This window comes from Chelonia mydas, chromosome 5, assembly GCF_015237465.2.
Source record: "Chelonia mydas isolate rCheMyd1 chromosome 5, rCheMyd1.pri.v2, whole genome shotgun sequence".
Taxonomy (NCBI): domain Eukaryota; kingdom Metazoa; phylum Chordata; order Testudines; family Cheloniidae; genus Chelonia; species Chelonia mydas.
This window is the reverse complement of record NC_051245.2, coordinates 45,853,223-45,870,612: the sequence shown is the minus strand read 5'-3', so window position 1 is coordinate 45,870,612 and position 17,390 is coordinate 45,853,223. Positions and strand designations below refer to the sequence as shown.

General features: G+C 42.8%; 1 protein-coding gene across 3 annotated transcripts in view; it reads left to right on the top strand.

Moving 5' to 3' along the window:
• The window catches only part of IQGAP2 (IQ motif containing GTPase activating protein 2), a 225,181-nt gene that overhangs the window by 108,629 nt on the left and 99,162 nt on the right, over positions 1-17,390 (top strand). For all 3 annotated transcript variants that reach the window (XM_037902978.2, XM_037902979.2, XM_043546515.1), the window contains exons 3-5: positions 6,042-6,198; positions 10,445-10,522; positions 13,273-13,349. In XM_037902978.2, the coding sequence (XP_037758906.1) occupies positions 6,042-6,198; positions 10,445-10,522; positions 13,273-13,349 (312 nt within the window). The remainder of the gene's footprint in view (positions 1-6,041; positions 6,199-10,444; positions 10,523-13,272; positions 13,350-17,390) is intronic.

Below are 17,390 nucleotides of genomic sequence, written 5' to 3'. Positions count from 1 at the left end.
TAAAATGGATTTCCTTACTTCATCCCCAACAAGGGGATTAGCGCTGAAATCGGCCTTGCTAGGTCGAATTTGGGGTATTGTGGACACAATGAGACGGTATTGGCCTCTGGGAGCTATCCCAGAGTGCTCCATTGTGACCGCTCTGGACAGCACTCTCAACTCACATGCACTGGCCAGATAGACAGGAAAAGGCCCGCGAACTTTTGAATTTCAATTTCCTGTTTGGCCAGCGTGGCAAGCTGCAGGTGACCATGCAGAGTTCATCAGCAGAGGTGACCATGATGGCGTCCCAGAATCGCAAAAGAGCTCCAGCATGGACCGAACGGGAGGTACGGGATCTGATCGCTGTATGGGGAGAGGAATCCGTGCTATCAGAACTCCGTTCCAGTTTTCGAAATGCCAAAACATTTATCAAAATCTCCCAGGGCACGAAGAACAGAGGCTGTAACAGGGACCCGAAGCAGTGCCACGTGAAACTTAAGGAGCTGAGGCAAGCCTCCCAGAAAACCAGAGAGGCGAACGGCCGCTCCGGATCAGAGCCCAAAATATGCCGCTTCTATGATGAGCTGCATGCCATTTTAGGGGGTTCAGCCACCACTACCCCAGCCGTGTTGTTTGACTCCTTCAATGGAGATGGAGGCAACACGGAAGCAGGTTTTGGGGACGAGGAGGAGGAGGTGGTTGTAGATAGCTCACAGCAAGCAAGCGGAGAAACCGTATTTCCTGACAGCCAGGAATTGTTTTTCACCCTGGACCTGGAGGCAGTCCCCCCCGAACCTACCCAAGGCTGCCTCCTAGACCCGCCAGCCGGAGAAGGGACCTCTGGTGAGTGTACCTTTTAAAATACTATACATGGTTTAAAGCAAGCATGTTTAATGATTAATTTGCCCTGGCATTCGTGGCTCTCCTGGATATACTCCCAAAGCCTTTGCAAAAGGTTTCTGGGGAGGGCAGCCTTATTCCATCCACCATGGTAGGACACTTTATCACTCCAGGCCAGTAGCACGTACTCGGGAATCATTGTAGAACAAAGCATTGCAGTGTGTGTTTGCTGGCGTTCAAACAACATCCGTTCTTTATCTCTCTGTGTTATCCTCAGGAGAGTGATATCATTCATGGTCACCTGACTGAAATAGGGTGCTTTTCTTAAGGGGACATTCAGAGGTGCCCATTCCTGCTGGGCTGTTTGCCTGTGGCTGAACAGAAATGTTCCCTGCTGTTAGCCACGGGAAGGGGTGAGGGGCTAGCCACGCGCTGGGGGGAGGCAAAATGCGACCTTGGAACGAAAGCACATGTGCTGTGTATGTAATGTTAACAGCAAGGTTTACCGTGAACGTGTGTACCCATTGTTGAAAGGTAGCGGCAGCGTGATGAGAGGAGGCGGAGGCTGCTGGAGGATTAAACTAATATGTTCCAGCGTATGGTTGAGCTGCAGGAAAGGCAGCAGGAGCACAGACCGCTGCTACAGCCCCTGTGTAACCAACCGCCCTCCTCCCCAAGTTCCATAGCCTCCTCACCCAGACGCCCAAGAACGCGGTGAGGGGGCCTCTGGCCACCTAGCCACTCCACCCCAGAGGATTGCCCAAGCAACAGAAGGCTGGCATTCAATACGTTTTGAAGTGCTGTGTGGCCTTGTCCTTCCCTCCTCTGCCACCCCTCCTGGTGCTTCTCTCCTCCACCACCCCTCCTGGGCTACCTTAGTAGTTATCCCCCTATTTGTGTGATGAATTAATAAAGAATGCATGAATGTGAAGCAACAATGACTTTATTGCCTCTGCAAGCGGTGATCGAAGGGAGGAGGGAAGGGTGGTTAGCTTACAGGGAAATAGAGTGAACCAAGGGGCGAGGGGGGGTTCATCAAGGAGAAACCAACAGAACTTTCACACAGTAGCCTGGCTAGTCATGAAACTGGTTTTCAAAGGTTCTCTGATGCACACCGTGCCCTCCTGTGCTCTTCTAACCGCCCTGGTGTCTGGCTGTGCGTAATCAGCGGCCAGGCGATTTGCCTCAACCTCCCACCCCACCATAAACGTCTCCCCCTTACTCTCTGATATTGTGGAGCGCACAGCAAGCAGTAATAACAGTGGGAATATTGGTTTCACTGAGGTCTAACCGAGTCAGTAAACTGCACCAGCGCGCTTTTAAACGTCCAAATGCACATTCTACCACCATTCTGCACTTGCTCAGCCTGTAGCTGAACAGCTCCTGACTACTGTCCAGGCTGCCTGTGTATGGCTTCATGAGCCATGGCATTAAGGGGTAGGCTGGGTCCCCAAGGATAACTATAGGCATTTCAACATCCCCAACGGTTATTTTCTGGTCTGGGAATAAAGTCCCTTCCTGCAGCTTTTGAAACAGACCAGAGTTCCTGAAGATGCGAGCGTCATGTACCTTTCCCGGCCCTCCCACGTTGATGTTGGTGAAACGTCCCTTGTGATCCACCAGTACTTGCAGCACTATTGAAAAGTACCCCTTGTGGTTTATGTACTCGCCGGCTTGGTGCTCTGGTGCCAAGATAGGGATATGGGTTCCGTCTATCGCCCCACCACAGTTAGGGAATCCCAATGCAGCAAAGCCATCCACTGTGACCTGCACATTTCCCAGGGTCACTACCCTTGATATCAGCAGATCTTTGATTGCGTTGGCTACTTGCATCACAGCAGCCCCCACAGTAGATTTGCCCACTCCAAATTGATTCCCGACTGACCGGTAGCTGTCTGGCATTGCAAGGTTCCACAGGGCTATTGCCACTCACTTCTCAACTGTGAGGGCTGCTCTCATCTTGGTATTCATGCTCTTCAGGGCAGAGGAAAGCAAGTCATAAAGTTCAAGGAAAGCGCCCTTATGCATGCAAAAGTTTTGCAGCCACTGGGAATCGTCCGAGACCCGCAACACTATGCGGTCCCACTAGTCTGTGCTTGTTTCCCGGGCCCAGAATTGGCTTTCCATGGCATGAACCTGCCCCATTAGCACCATGATGCCTGCATTGCCAGGGCCCATGCTTTGAGAGAAGTCTGTGTCCATGTCCTCATCACTCTCGTCACCATGCTGACATCGCCTACTCGCCCGGTTTCGCTTTGCCGGGTTCTGGTGCTGCATATACTGCTGGATAATGCGCGTGGTGTTTAATGTGCTCCTAATTGCCAAAGTGATCTGAACAGGCTCCATGCTTGCCGTGGTATGGCATCTGCACAGAAAAAAGGCGCAGAACGATTGTCTGCCGTTGCTCTGACGGAGGGGGGGCGACTGATGACATGGCTTACAGGGCTGGCTTACTGGGAATTAAAATCAACAAAGGGGGTAGCTTTACATCAAGGAGAAACAAAAACTGTCTCACAGAATGGCCCCCTCAAGGATTGAACTCAAACCCCTGGGTTTAGCAGGCCAATGCTCAACCCACTAAGCTATCCCTTCCTCTGGTATTTCAGGCGGACTTCACGGAGGGAGTGGGGAGCAAATGAATACAAAACAAATCTGGTCTATTTTTTGTTTTGATCCACTCCATCTATCTCTTACATCTTTGGCTGGCAGCAGACGGTTCAGAAGGACTGCAAGCCATCCACATCTACTGGCTGCCCGGCAGAAGATGGTACAATAGGACTGCTAGCCATCCTCATCTCCTGCCTGCTCACCATAAGATGGTACAATAGGACTGCCTGCAGGACTAAAGAGAGTGATCTGGTTGAGTCACTCCTAATTTAGTCCCTGCACCCATATCTGCCCAGGCGCTCCTGACCGACCTTACCGAGGTGGCCAGGAGCACCTCGGACATGATGAGGATGGTTTTCAGGCCTATTGTACCATCTGCTGCCACAAGGCAATGGGTTGTTGCTGCTGTGTAGCAATGCAGTACCGCGTCTGCGAGCACTCAGGAGACATATGATGACAGTGAGCTGAGCGGGCTCCATGCTTGCCGTGGTATGGCATCTGCACAGGTAACTCAGGAAAAAAGGCGCGAAACGATTGTCTGCCCTTGCTTTCACAGAGGGAGGGAGGGCGGGCCTGATGACATGTACCCAGAACCACCCGCGACCATATTTTTTGCCCCATCAGGCATTGGGATTTCAACCTAGAATTCCAATGAGCAGCAGAGACTGCGGGAACTGTGGGATAGCTACCCACAGTGCAACACTCCAGAAGTCGATGCTTGCCTCGGTACTGTGGAAGCACTCCACCGAGTTAATGCACTTTAATGCACTTAGAGCATTTTGTGTGGGGACACACAATCGACTATATAAAAACAATTTCTAAAAAAACGACTTCCTTAAATTCAACCTAATTTCGTAATGTAGACATACCCCCAAGTCATTTAATGATCGGGACCCAGGATACCGAAAAGATCAACCTGGATTTTTAATGCAAGGACCGCATGTGACAACTCCCTTCCTCTGGCACAACAGAATTGTCTATTTAAAGGTAACAGTCATTTGTGAGCGCAGCAGAGCTTTCTTGGGGGAGTGGCTCAAAACTGGAGAAAACTGTCAGGATTCAAGAATTACCACAAACCTCAGCACTTTCTATTCCAAGGGCAAGGCACACTTTCACCTTCCCTTCATTAATACATAAATGAAGGGGCCACCACCATCAGGTCAAAAACAGCAAGCAAGAAGAAAAGCTCACCCAAGTAGGGTGCAATACGCATTGCTTAATGCACTAGTGGAAGGGACTCTGCTCTGGGTGCAGCATAAGAACTTGAGTAAAGACTGCACCACTGAAGCCAGATTAAAGAATTTTGGGGCCCTGTGCACTACGGAAATTGGGAACCTACCACCTCCCATAAACTTAGAGCATGTGACAGCAGCAGCAGCAGCGGGCCACAAAATCCACTAAAGCCCTTTGGTGGGCCAAAGGCCTTTCTCTTCTCTCCACCCCAAAATGGCTACATACTCATCCATGGGGTAACAACAAGCAGCGCCAGCTCTCAAGGCGGTTAGCAACAGTAGCCTGAGCGTGCATGCTTCTAAGGAAACAGCTCCTGGGGCAGTTATGCAGTGCCATCCCCTACCAGAGCAATAGAGCACACTCACAGCAGCAGCATGCCTTATGGCCAGCAGCAGGTCCACACAAAGAATGCAGGAGTAACACAGTGGGGGGGAGAAAACTTCTCCCTGCCCACCTTCCGCTATCCGGGGTGATAGGCCAAATAAAGTGATCTGACGGGTTGCATGCGGTCCCCGAGCCACCAGCTGCCCAGACCTTTTCTTTTCTTTTGGCGGTTGAGGGACCCACCCTGAGAGCTGTGCAAGTACACATTGGTGAACCGGGTCTGGAGCCACTTCTATAGACCTATAAAGCCAGCCTTTGAGTAGGAATAGGTAATTATTTATGGCACCTTAGAGACTAACCAATTTATTTGAGCATAAGCTTTCGTGAGCTACAGCTCACTTCATCGGATACCGTATGCATCCGATGAAGTGAGCTGTAGCTCACGAAAGCTTATGCTCAAATAAATTGGTTAGTCTCTAAGGTGCCACAAGTACTCCTTTTCTTTTTGTGAATACATACTAACACGGCTGTTACTCTGAAACCTGTAATTATTTATATTCTTCATAAAGACTCGGCTCTTATGACTTGGGGGTAATAGCAGCCATGGTAATGGGGCTAGAAGTTATCAGTGGGTGGAGAGTGGGTAAGCTTGGACATCCCAAGACTTGCTAAACCAGGGACACTGGGAAAGTAATGTTTAACTCCTCCCCCTCCCCACATGCTCTTCCCATTCTTTACTTATTATTCTGAGTCAGAAGGCATAGTTCAGGAGTTTTGGCTCCGTTACCAAAGTATCCCTGAGACAAAAGCTGTCATGGCTCGTTTTGTAATAGTTTTGATTTGTCATGCCAATGAGCACATGGGGAGCTCTTCTTCTGTTGCTCTGTGCATGCGTCGGTGCTTTTACTGACATCTAAGGGGTGTGGAGTTGTTGGGTGGTGGTTGTGGTGGTTACTCAGAGTGCGAGCATATAATGGCATCACAGTTCTAATATACTGTACCATGTTAAAATTGCAGCCAACAGAAATGGTAATTCTTGGCCGTGTGTTTTGTAGGTGGATGGAGGTCTGTTTGGCTGAAGAACTGCCACCCACTACTGAACTGGAAGAAGGCTTAAGAAATGGAGTTTACCTTGCCAAACTAGCAAAGTTCTTTGCCCCTAAAATGGTCTCTGAGAAGAAAATCTATGATGTGGAACAGACACGGTATAAGGTAACTAAGGTTTCGTTGGCAGCTGATTAAAACCAAAAGTTAAATATTTGTTGCTCTATCTTTCCCACTCTGTTTAAATGTTTTAGCACTGGGCTTTGCAGAAAGCTAATGAGTGCTTATTTCATGTTAAGATTTTCTGCATCAGCAGACTGTGTTGTGTCCTAATACATATGGAATTCTACTCCTCTTGTTTCACTTTTTAAGATCTGTGTTGTACTTTTAGTTAGGAAAATTACTCTACCTTTCTTTCTCCCACCAGTTGCACACACAAATTACTGTATAACTCCCCATAGTCCAATGAAGGACTGACTGTGGTCACCAGCTGGGACATGAACTTGTAGCACTGAAGAGCAGGGAGGCAATATGATAAAATACGAATAACCACTATACAGAAAAAAACATGATAGCTGTACTTAAGGGTTTTTTAAGACCAAAAAAAAGTACTTTCAGCTCCAGGGAAAGCTTTTTGGTAAGGACACAAAGCATTACCATTTGTAAAATTACAATCCATTAGGAAATAGGGGCCTAAAGCTCTATGAGACTATTTTTAAAAACAATTACCAAGTTCTTACATGAACTGCTGTATAATTTGTTAGCAAATATCCCCCTTATGAGATCTGCATGTTTTTGTTTTAATATCAAACACTTTATCATGGAGGAACAAAAATCAGTCAAACAAATCAAGCTTTGCTGTTACGTTCACAAGCTGCATAGTTACTTGGTGATAATGGAGAATGCATGTATGTACATTTAGTTTATATTTGGGGACCTCCTTTAAGAGCTGCTTTATTTCAGTTTGCGTAAGGAGACAGCTGGAGAATGCAAATTTTAAAGGTAGATCTGTTTTTTGGGGTGTTCTCTGTGCAGGTCCAAAATCTGTTCAGGATCTCAAGAGATTAAAAAAATGTATATACCTTAAAAATTGTGTTTGTGCTTTTAAAAGATTAAAAATTTTCTCTTGCTTACCTGCCACATCTGCAGTTCAGGTTTCTGTCTCTCTAGTGGCCCCTAAAACAGAATATTTTTCTTACCTTTTTTTGTTCTGTTTTTTAAGTGGTGGTCTTGTCAATTGTTAGGGGAAAATAAACCTTGAGTCCTGAATTTGAGGCTTGAAATGTAGTGGTGATCAAACTGATTTTATATTCCATATGTTTTTAGATTGTCAATATTTGTGACTTACGAGCTTGTCTACATGAACACATATGGCATGACGAGCTGTGGTGTAAATTTATAGCTTTCTAGTGTGCTGCATGCTGACTGTGTGGACACTGTTGCTGCGCAATAAAAGTTCCCTGGTATGTACTGAAATGACCTTGGGAACTTTTAGTGCATAGCAGCAGGCTCCACACAGACAGTCAATGTGCAGCCCGCAGGAATGCTGTAGATTTACACCACAGCGTGCCGCGATGTACATGCTTTGTGTAGATGTGCCCCAAGTTACAGGCACGTCCTGTTACTGAGTTGGAAACAGTTTATCATACTGCATTGCAAATCGTATGTGTATTTCAGAAGACATAACAAAATACTATGTTTTTAATATATGAAAAACTGCAATCTTTCGAAAGAAGTCTGTACAAGTGTAGACTTGTCTTGTTGTTAGTTTCATCTCCATAAAAACTAAGTAATACTACCAAATATGAAGTCCACTAGAAACTTTCTCATTGCTATTGATCTTAAGGTGGAAGGAACTCCAGATACCGCTACGACAGGCAATAGTATATAACTTTAATGTAGATTTACCTTTAGAAACGCCTCCTCTTAAATTTTGGTGATTAGTATAGAAAGTCTATGGTGCAAATATTCTCATGTGTCATATCTTTTCTGTACAAAGATACTGTTGTGTGGTAACTGAAGTGATGTATTCAAAGCCAAAAATGTTGAAAAACTGCCAGTTCAAGCTCTCTTATAAAACAAAAAAACCCCTCATTTTCAGCAGTTGCGTGGCTGAAATTAGGATAACTGTTTACTAGTATAATTCACAAACTGGCATGTTTGTGCCTGTTTTCATCATAACTTTTATATGAATTTAGTGTGAATTTTTTACATGAACTGACAGGCCCTGAGTGTGAAATCCTCTTGCCATGTGAGTAGAGAAGTGCAAGCTTTTTGGGAAGTCCAAGAACAGCAAGAAACCAAAATTCTCCATACTGCTTCAGCACTGAGTCAACTCTGACCTAAAGGGGCCTCTCCCATGAAGGAGAAAGTAGTTAATTCCCTATGCTTACAATCATGCCACTGCGGAGACTACAAAACCAGTGCCAGTTGGTGCCAAAATTTTTGTGATGTGGCCACGTGCCCACTAGGAAACTGAGACAACCAGACTCAACTTGCATAGGTCATTGGACAGCAATCAAATGGTATTTTTTTAGTCACAGTTGACCTAGACTGGATCTGAAAAGCTTTTATTTCATACCATTATGACTCATAAGACTTTTCATTCAAAGGAATGTGCTAGTGGGGAGTTACCTTCAGACTGAAGCTCGGAGCAGCTCACCAGCACACCTCCAGCTTCACATAGGAAGTAGATTCAGGTTGATGTAATCTACAGAGGGGTGGACAGGCCGAACCTGAGTGGTGCTGCGACTCCACCACGTTGTGACCCTGCTTGGTTTGGAGACCTAGTCAAATGTGTTTTTAACAGCTATTTCCAAGATTTCACATACTTTTTTCAAATTCACAATTTCAGTGATCAAATTTTGGTATAGTTGATTTCTTACAGTGGTGAGACTTCTAGAGTTGCAATCAAGGAGTTGCCTGGAAATGCCAGGTGGGCACTTGCATGTGCAATAGGTTCTCAGATATTGCCTGTTGAAATTGGATGGAGGGATGAATGGTGCTTAGGGAGGCTTTTTTCTGTTGCTTTTTAAGCGAGCTATAAGAAGAGGATATGAGTTTTGCACATGCATATGTTCATGTGACGCTTTCATTGGGAAATTATGCCTCAGAAGATTGGATTCTAGGACTGTCAACTTTGGAAACTGCTTTTTTCAAAATGAGAACTTGTACTGAAAAAAATCATTCAAAAAAAAAGTTCTGGCTTTTTATGGGAAATTTCTTTTTAAATGGTCTGCTTTAATCGTGAAATTAAAGAATTTGAAATTTTTCTGTGAATTTTTTGACCAGCTGTGATTAAATGGCACTTTACAGAACAGAGCTAAACATGTTCACAGCTCTCAAGTACTTAATATTCAAATGCATATATGGCATCTTAAACTTACATCAGTAGCAACTAATAACTAATCTATTATATATTTTCCTGCATACATAAGTAAAGGATGGAAAAACAGGCTTTTCTGGTCTCTTTTCAAGCGTACCTCTGCCTCTTTCCCCTGGCCTCCTTTTCTGGAGATAGTTTAGAAAAAATATAGAACCAAGAGCACCAAAAGACCGAGGTCAAACTCAAAAGAAAGCAGAGCTTTGTCTAATTTATCCATACCATAGTCTTGTCCCATGAAAAGGGAGGGATTTCTGAATCCACACCTGGCAAGCTGGCCAAATGCTGAAATGCTTCTTCCAATAGTCTTGAAAACTGTTTGCAATTTCAGGAAATTCTGCCTTCTTCAAATATTGCTTTTCTGCAAAACTTAATTAAATGTTTTGCATTAAAAACATGGATACTTCAAATTTCCAACTTAAGATTTTAAAGACTACTTGTGCTCAGAATGGACTTTAAAAAACAGGAAATGAGTGAATTTTCAGTGGAAAAGGGCTTGTTCTTTTAGTGGAAAAATTAGTATATTTCAGTTAAGTGGGCCCACTTCTCAGATTCTTGGCAAAAATGATTTTCATGCGCTCTTTTCTAAATTGCACAAACCTCTAATTACAAATCACCTGAACTCCCCGGTTCTCTTGGAGACTTTAATGACTAAACATCCCTTTTTTGTAACAGCGCTGTCTCTCATATTTGTATTCAGGCTTGCCGTGCCCAACCAGAACAGGAGCCTAATAAGCAAGAAGGCATCTAGAATGCTTCTTCACCTCTTAACAATGGGACTCTTTGAACAAACTTGCGTGGAAACAGGATTTTGGGCACAGGCATTGGGATTACAAAGTCCACCTAAGAGGATGAGTTAAATGGCATGTAACTGCCTTATGATTTGGCATGCAGCTGAAACACTCTGAAAATTTAGAATGTTATTCACAGGAGAAGTGTAAAATTGTTAAGCAAAGGCAGGTAAATAGCAAAAGAAAATAATCATTCAAAATAATAATCTCTTGTCTTCCTCCTCCCCTCCTTCCATATTAGAGATCGGGCCTTCATTTTCGACACACGGATAATACTGTGCAATGGCTAAGGGCAATGGAATCCATTGGTCTACCTAAGGTAAGTATTTAAATGACAGGACACAACAATTTAAATGACATGACCCACGGACAAAGTTGACTAAAACAGTGAGATTATCTTCCCCTTAATTTGCTTAAATAAAATATTGTTGAAAGCTTCAGTACGGGAAGACCTAGTTCAGGAAATCTAAAGTTTAGAAATGTTTGTTTCCTTTCAGTGTCTTTTGTCCCTTGTCACCTTCCATCTTCTACTCATTATTTTGTCCTATTTTCTTCCTATTTATTTCCAGTGACTTTTTCTAGTCTCTCCTGAATCTTCACAGTAAATCCCATGCTGTCCTTCTATCTGATTCACTCTTAATGAGTTCTCTGGGTTTCTTTCACCTTACTTCCTGTCCTCCTCCCCTTCTCTCTTTGCCCCCACCTTACACATTCCCTTTGCTTTTCTCTCCCTTTCTGTGTTGCCTGTCAACAGTTTCTCCTGATCAAAGATATTTAATACAAGGCTGGGTAGAAGCCTTTGCTGTGGCTGCTTTCGGAACAGTGCTTGGTGCATCTCAGTCACTGGGGACCAATGACACTTCTGCGCCTTTATGCATTTGCTGAGGCAGCTTGTTAGCCAGCAATGTTTAAGCTCTTTTACCTCTTCATATCTGTAGAATATTAACTCTTATTTCAGACCCTATTGCTTGCTTTAGGCTTGTTCAATTTATTTGGTGGCTGGCTATGTTAGTTCATCAGATATCTAGCTTCTCTTACTTCCACTCTGTCTCCCTCTCTGAAAGGTTTCACTCATGTCATGTCCCCTCTGTGCCAGGGAGGGTCATGTACTAGAAGGGCCAAGAGCTTGCTGAATCAGCCACAGGTGTGGTGACATAATGATATGGAGTGTTGCCTATGACTCTCCCTGTGGGTATTCCAAGTTGTGAGGCACCTCGTTGTCACCTGCCTTTAGCTTGAGGAAGTTTTGTCTGTACCTGATGGGAGGACAGCTCCCCAACTCCACTGAACATGGGCAACATAAGCACTTCACTCTAGGCCTTGCAGGCCTTGCTGCTCTCTACAGCTGCTTAGGCACAGCCCAACCTTGAGCTTTCCAAGAGTCTGCCTGTCCTGTCCAGGCCTGGGTCTGCTGGACACTCACAATAGTCACAATTTGCAGCTTCCAAAGAAGCAGGACACCCCAGTTTACCAGTTTTGCGTCAGATCACTGCTTTGCATAACTCACTGCACTTACACTTGTTTTTACTATAAACATATCTAAGTTTGTTTTAAAAAGCTTAGAGAGTCAAACAAAAGCAAGTAGAAGTGTGGGAAACACATGGTTACAAATGAAATTAAATCATAATATGCATTCTAGAACCTAGACTTAATTAACTAATCTCATGTCCTGTAGAGTATTGCTCCCCCAGAATCATCGCAGTGCTTTTCAGCCAGGCTGCTTATAACCCTCCTTACATGAGACAAGCATGCTGTCAGTTTGCCTCCTCAGTAAAGGACCCTGTGTATTTCTTTCCACCCCAGGATATACCAAACTATCCTTTGTCTGTATTCATAAACAGGCCCCTCCTTCCTGTTCGTTTAATCTCATAGAATTTGCAGTTTCTTAGTTTTTGGCTCTGGCTCAGTATGCAAATAGGCATACATTGTGAGGTGTATAATATACAAATGACCAGACAGCAAGATAGATGGCTGTTACCTCTTGCCTGAAAGCAACATCTCCTAGGTAGGTCACCTCCTGGTGACCTGCTTAACACTAAGACTGTAAGACCATAATTTTCAGTATAGATACCTAACTCCTTAAATATTACCTGTACATACATTTTTCAGTGATAATGACGACCACTGGGCTACTGGTTTTCAGTGGAGACCTCACATGCCCTCCCACCCCCCCCCCCTTCGGTGAATGGTTATCCAATATTTGACCCAGGGGATCTCTGTAAAATCCTCTGTGCCCTCTGCCAGATTGCACCAATGGGCCTCTGGTTTACACAGCCTCCATAGTGCTCCCAACCTCTTCTGACCTGGAAGCATGGGGTTGAACTCATTTTGAAATTTAGCTCTCCGCATGGAAGCATGCACCGCTAGTGCTAGGTGTCTTGGCAGAGCACTCTTTTTCTTAATTTGAGAAGCAGTGTTTTGTGAGTTGAACCCCAGGCTGGGACTTAGTCGTTCTAAGTTCTGATTCTGGCTTTACTGCTAATTTATGGTGTGGCCTTGGCCAAGTCACTTAATATCTCTGTATCTCCGCTTCCTCCTCTGTTAAATGGAGACAATGCCTTCCCCATCAGGGTGTCAAGGATTAGTTTGTATGGTGCTCTGAAAATGTAAACTTTTATATGTACGAAGTATTCGCCTTTTGTTAACATTGGTTCACAATTAAGCTTGACAAGTTGCAGTAATGTCCTTAAGTACCTTGGATTTCTGTATGACGTTTACAAAATCTCTGTCCTTATGAGGTTCCAAACAACATTGTATCTATATACTTATTCTTTCAGTACTTCATTAAAATGAAGAGCAAATTAAATAAAATAGGCAGATGTTATATAATGTGTTTTTCACTTTAAAAGCATGCTCAATGGATCATGGAATAATGCTCATAAATGTTAAATATGTAATGTTGATAAAATTAAACTAGTACAGCACCTTGACACTGCTTGCAGTTCTAGATATCTAATATGTCTAGTAATGACCATTTAAAGCTATTGTAATGTAGCATCGCTGTTCTCTAGGGGGCCCAGTTGGACTAATGAGAGAGTAAGAATAACAATTCTATTCTTTATTTTTTAGATCTTTTATCCCGAGACTACAGATGTCTATGATAGGAAAAACATACCTAAAATGATATACTGCATTCATGCACTAAGGTAACTAGTGAGGGGGTGGGAGGAAGTTTAGATTTGGTGACCAACTTTCAGGCCTATAGTTTCAAACTGGCTTCAAGTAACTGGTGTTCTTAACAAAAGGTAGTACTTTAAACCTTTAGTGTGTTAAGTTTATTGACTTTGTTCTGGGTCATGGGTTTTTGAATACAATGTAAGCCTAAATGAATTTATATTACAGCACTATTGGGCAAATACTTCTGAAATAGAAGTTTTTTTAAAAAACTACTGAAATACATAGGAGGGCTGTCTGCATGAATCTCCTACAAACACACCATTTGGAAAGTTGAAGCATTTGTTTAAAATAAAAAAGCTGTTTGTGAAACCTCTTAATCTTCAGACACTAAGTAAAAATCACCTTTTTAGAGCGATGGTAACTTCCTCCAGAACCTGATTAAAATTATAGGCTGTGCCCAACCACTTGAAACTGTGTCACCGCACTAATTTCCCATTTCTACAAATAAGTGCTGGTATACTTAATTGAGCTTCCATGTTAAAACAATGCCAGTACAAATGTGTTGACCAGGGAAATGAAAATGAGGCACTTGAAGCTGTGCCTTGACACCAAATTAGAATGTTGCCTTCCAAAGTGAGTACATACATTCTTAATCATTCATACCCCCAATCTATTTTGCCTCAGGTTTTAAATGTTGGGCACATTTCTCTTATAGATATCTAGCTAGTTTAGTTGTAATGCAGTACAAAGCCAGGGAAGTTTTGGTTACATCACTATAGTGGAACTAAAAGCTTTTTCTGCCTTAAAAATTCTTCCTTTTGATGTTTAAAGTGTAAAAGTCTAGAACCTCTGTCTCTGACGTTCTGTCCGTGGTGGTGGTGTTAAGCTCTCTTGCCGTCTATGGAAGCCTTTTCCTTTCATAACTTTTCTTAGTGTCAGGATTGTAAAGATGAGTTCTGGGCATAATGTTTTGTCAGCATTCATAGCTGAGCCATTTGGCATGTCAGTAGCCCTAGGAACTAGTAAATGTGCCATAGGTGAAATGTTTTACTTATAACATAATTGTTGAAATCCTGCTCTTGCAGTCTTGTGTAAGAAGTGTGCCTAATACCAGTAAATAAGGTATACATTCAACATTTAATGTTTCTTTCCAAATGCTGGAAGTTTGGCCTTAGCAGTCATATAAATTCTTATGCAGTAAGTGTTGCCATTTAAATTATTGCATTTGGTGTAATATTAACTGGTCAGCATCACAATGGTTACATAAATACAGGAGGGTAGCTATAGTCTAAAACTATGGAGTTGATCTTTCTGTCAGTGAGTGTCTTGTGTAAGCTTGAAATGATTTCCTGAAGTGGACACATGGGGCTCTTAATATTAAGCAGCTTATAAAGAAATGGTGGGCTAAGTTCCATTTCGGTGATGTCATGATCTTTATTCAGATGTTCTCCAGACCAGGCTTTCAAATGGTTATATTTGCTGAAAGTGAAGACTTAATCAATTGTGGGATTGACTAATACTTTTTACCCATATTTCCTGTATCTTTTTTTTTTTTAAACATTTGCTTCAGTTTTGCATGTTGCTTGCAATAACAGTGTAACAATTAGTATTTTCCTTCTTGAGCTGTGTTTTGCAACGGTTTGCTTCTTGAGGTATTCATTTTCCCTTCTGCAGCCTGACCTTGGTCAGGATGCATGCCAAAACATCAGAGCTGATCCGTGTGGTTTCTTGCCCTTCATTCTCAATTTGTTTACATTTCACTTAAATCCTTCTTGCTATGGTACATATCAGCACAAAGTTACAACACTCAAATCTTAAAAACAAACAAAAAACAAAATGGTACTATCGGCTGGTGATTCTGTACCATGAATTGCCCACCCTTCCTTTTGACAGCATTTAACCCTTTGCTGCTTTGACTTTATGCCTGCGTCTTACACATCAAGTCACTGCACTCTGTCCACATTTTCTCTGACCTCTTCTAAAATGCACCGTGACCATGTGGTACATTTCTCTACTGTAATTGTCTTGCAGCTTAAGCCCCAAAGTCTGTCTTGCATTACACACACAGCTGCATTAAAATAACATTTAAATGCTTGAATTTGCTGCATTAAAGTTAAGAAATGCCAGAATTAAGGTTGGCTGTGTACCCTTAATTCATTCTTCTTGTGTATGCGCATTATGATAGTCTTTAATTACATGATCATATGTTTTTCTCCAGGACCCCTGATGGATTCAATACAAAAGGTGGATGGTGATCTGGGGGTAAATCATGGTTAAGGTTAAGATTTTTGTCACCATGACTTTTACTAAAAATAACCAACAGGTTGCAGGCAATAAACAAAAAATCACGGGAGCCTGTGCCCTGTCTCTTTTTTTTGTTTTGTTTTTGTTTTTTTACTAAAAATAACTGGGAGTGAGAGGACTTGGGAGCAAAGGTAGAAATGTCAGCTGGAGCCCCATGGTGGGGGACTGATAGCCTGAGCTCCACTGCCACGGGACGGGGGTGTGTGTGTGTATGTGTGTGTGTGTGTGTGCGCGCACGCATGGGACAGGCCAAAATCTGTGACTAAATTGTATCCGTAATCATGGTTGTACAGTGTGAAAGGCTATGTTCTGTAGGACCCTATAGCCATTTGCTTCAGAAGTTGGAAGGCATGTTTGAATGAGGCAGGGGATTGCAGAAGACAGGATGAACTCTTGCCTATTTGCTCTGGAGTAGAACTGGATTCTATCCCTGCCTGTACTACAGCCCTCCAGTGTGATGCTCGTCAAGTTGCTTAAACTAAACATTTCAGACGTGGCCACTAACTGTTGCTTGTTTTGTGAGAATCCATAATGTGAGATCCTAGTGTTTGATTTGCCGAAATGCTGAGCACTCAGCTGCTCCTGAAGTCAATGGGAGCTGTGCTTTAAAAGAATAATGCTAAGTAAATCAGGATCTTCAAACTGAGCACCCAAATTAATGGATGTTCTTGACTTTAATCTCTCTGTGCCTCGGTTCCCCATCTGTAAAATGGGATTAATGCCACCTCACAAATGTTGTGAAAATAAAATATTTGTGACAGTCATACTATAGTGATGAGCCCTACCAAAAAGCCCATGAGAAAACTCTGAATTCTGTATTTGGAGCAGGTGCCCAGTGATTTTAACCGTGCCCAGTGGATAAGGACTGAGGCCACATATTGAACAATAAGGAGAAAACAAAATATTGACCAGCTGCTCATTAAGTGCATCCAGTTAGTGCATGGAATAAAGCAGGGGTTCTGTGGGGCGGGAAATGTGATCATGTAATTAAAGACTGTACCATAATGCATATGCACAAGAAGGCTGAATTAAGGATGCTTGTGCAACCTTAATCTGGCACTTAACTTTTGAGTGGTTGACTTTGAGACTGTAATAATCTTTTAACATAACTTTTAGTATCTATAAATTCCTAGCTTCAAAAAAAAAAAAAAGTCCAGTTGGTGGAATTTGATGGTTTTGTTTTTGTTTTTGTTTTGTTTTTTATGTTGATACTCACATGGCTAATGAGCTGGGTTTGAGCCTTTAGATCCACAGCACATACCTCTGCCACTTGAGCTAATGGAGTAACTGATAGCAATAGTTGGTTGTGACCACTTCAAGTTCCAAACTGCCTCACTTGAATTAAATGCTATGAGTATTGATTCCTGCTGCTTAGTAGGAGTACTCACTAATAAGGTTCCCAGTAAACATTTGCCCCATGAGTAATCTATTAAATGGAGCCACTCCCACACAGTAAAATGTTCTTTTAAACTAACTGGCTTTAAATCAGTGTTCAGATGCACGTTTGTTAATATTCACATTAAAAATTAAGCCTTATTACAAAGAACATGCATTAGATATGCATGTTTTCCAGTGAATATATTCCTTAATACAAAAGAAGGCAGTTGCATTCCTGACTACCCTTACATTTTGTTTTAAAAAAAAAAAAAAAAAAAAAATGAAAAGCAAGCTCCCAGCACCACCTTGTGGTAAACTCCTCCAAGCCAAGGAGAATAGAACATAGACCACATTACTCAACCATGTACAGTGTAACTGTAGTTTGCACA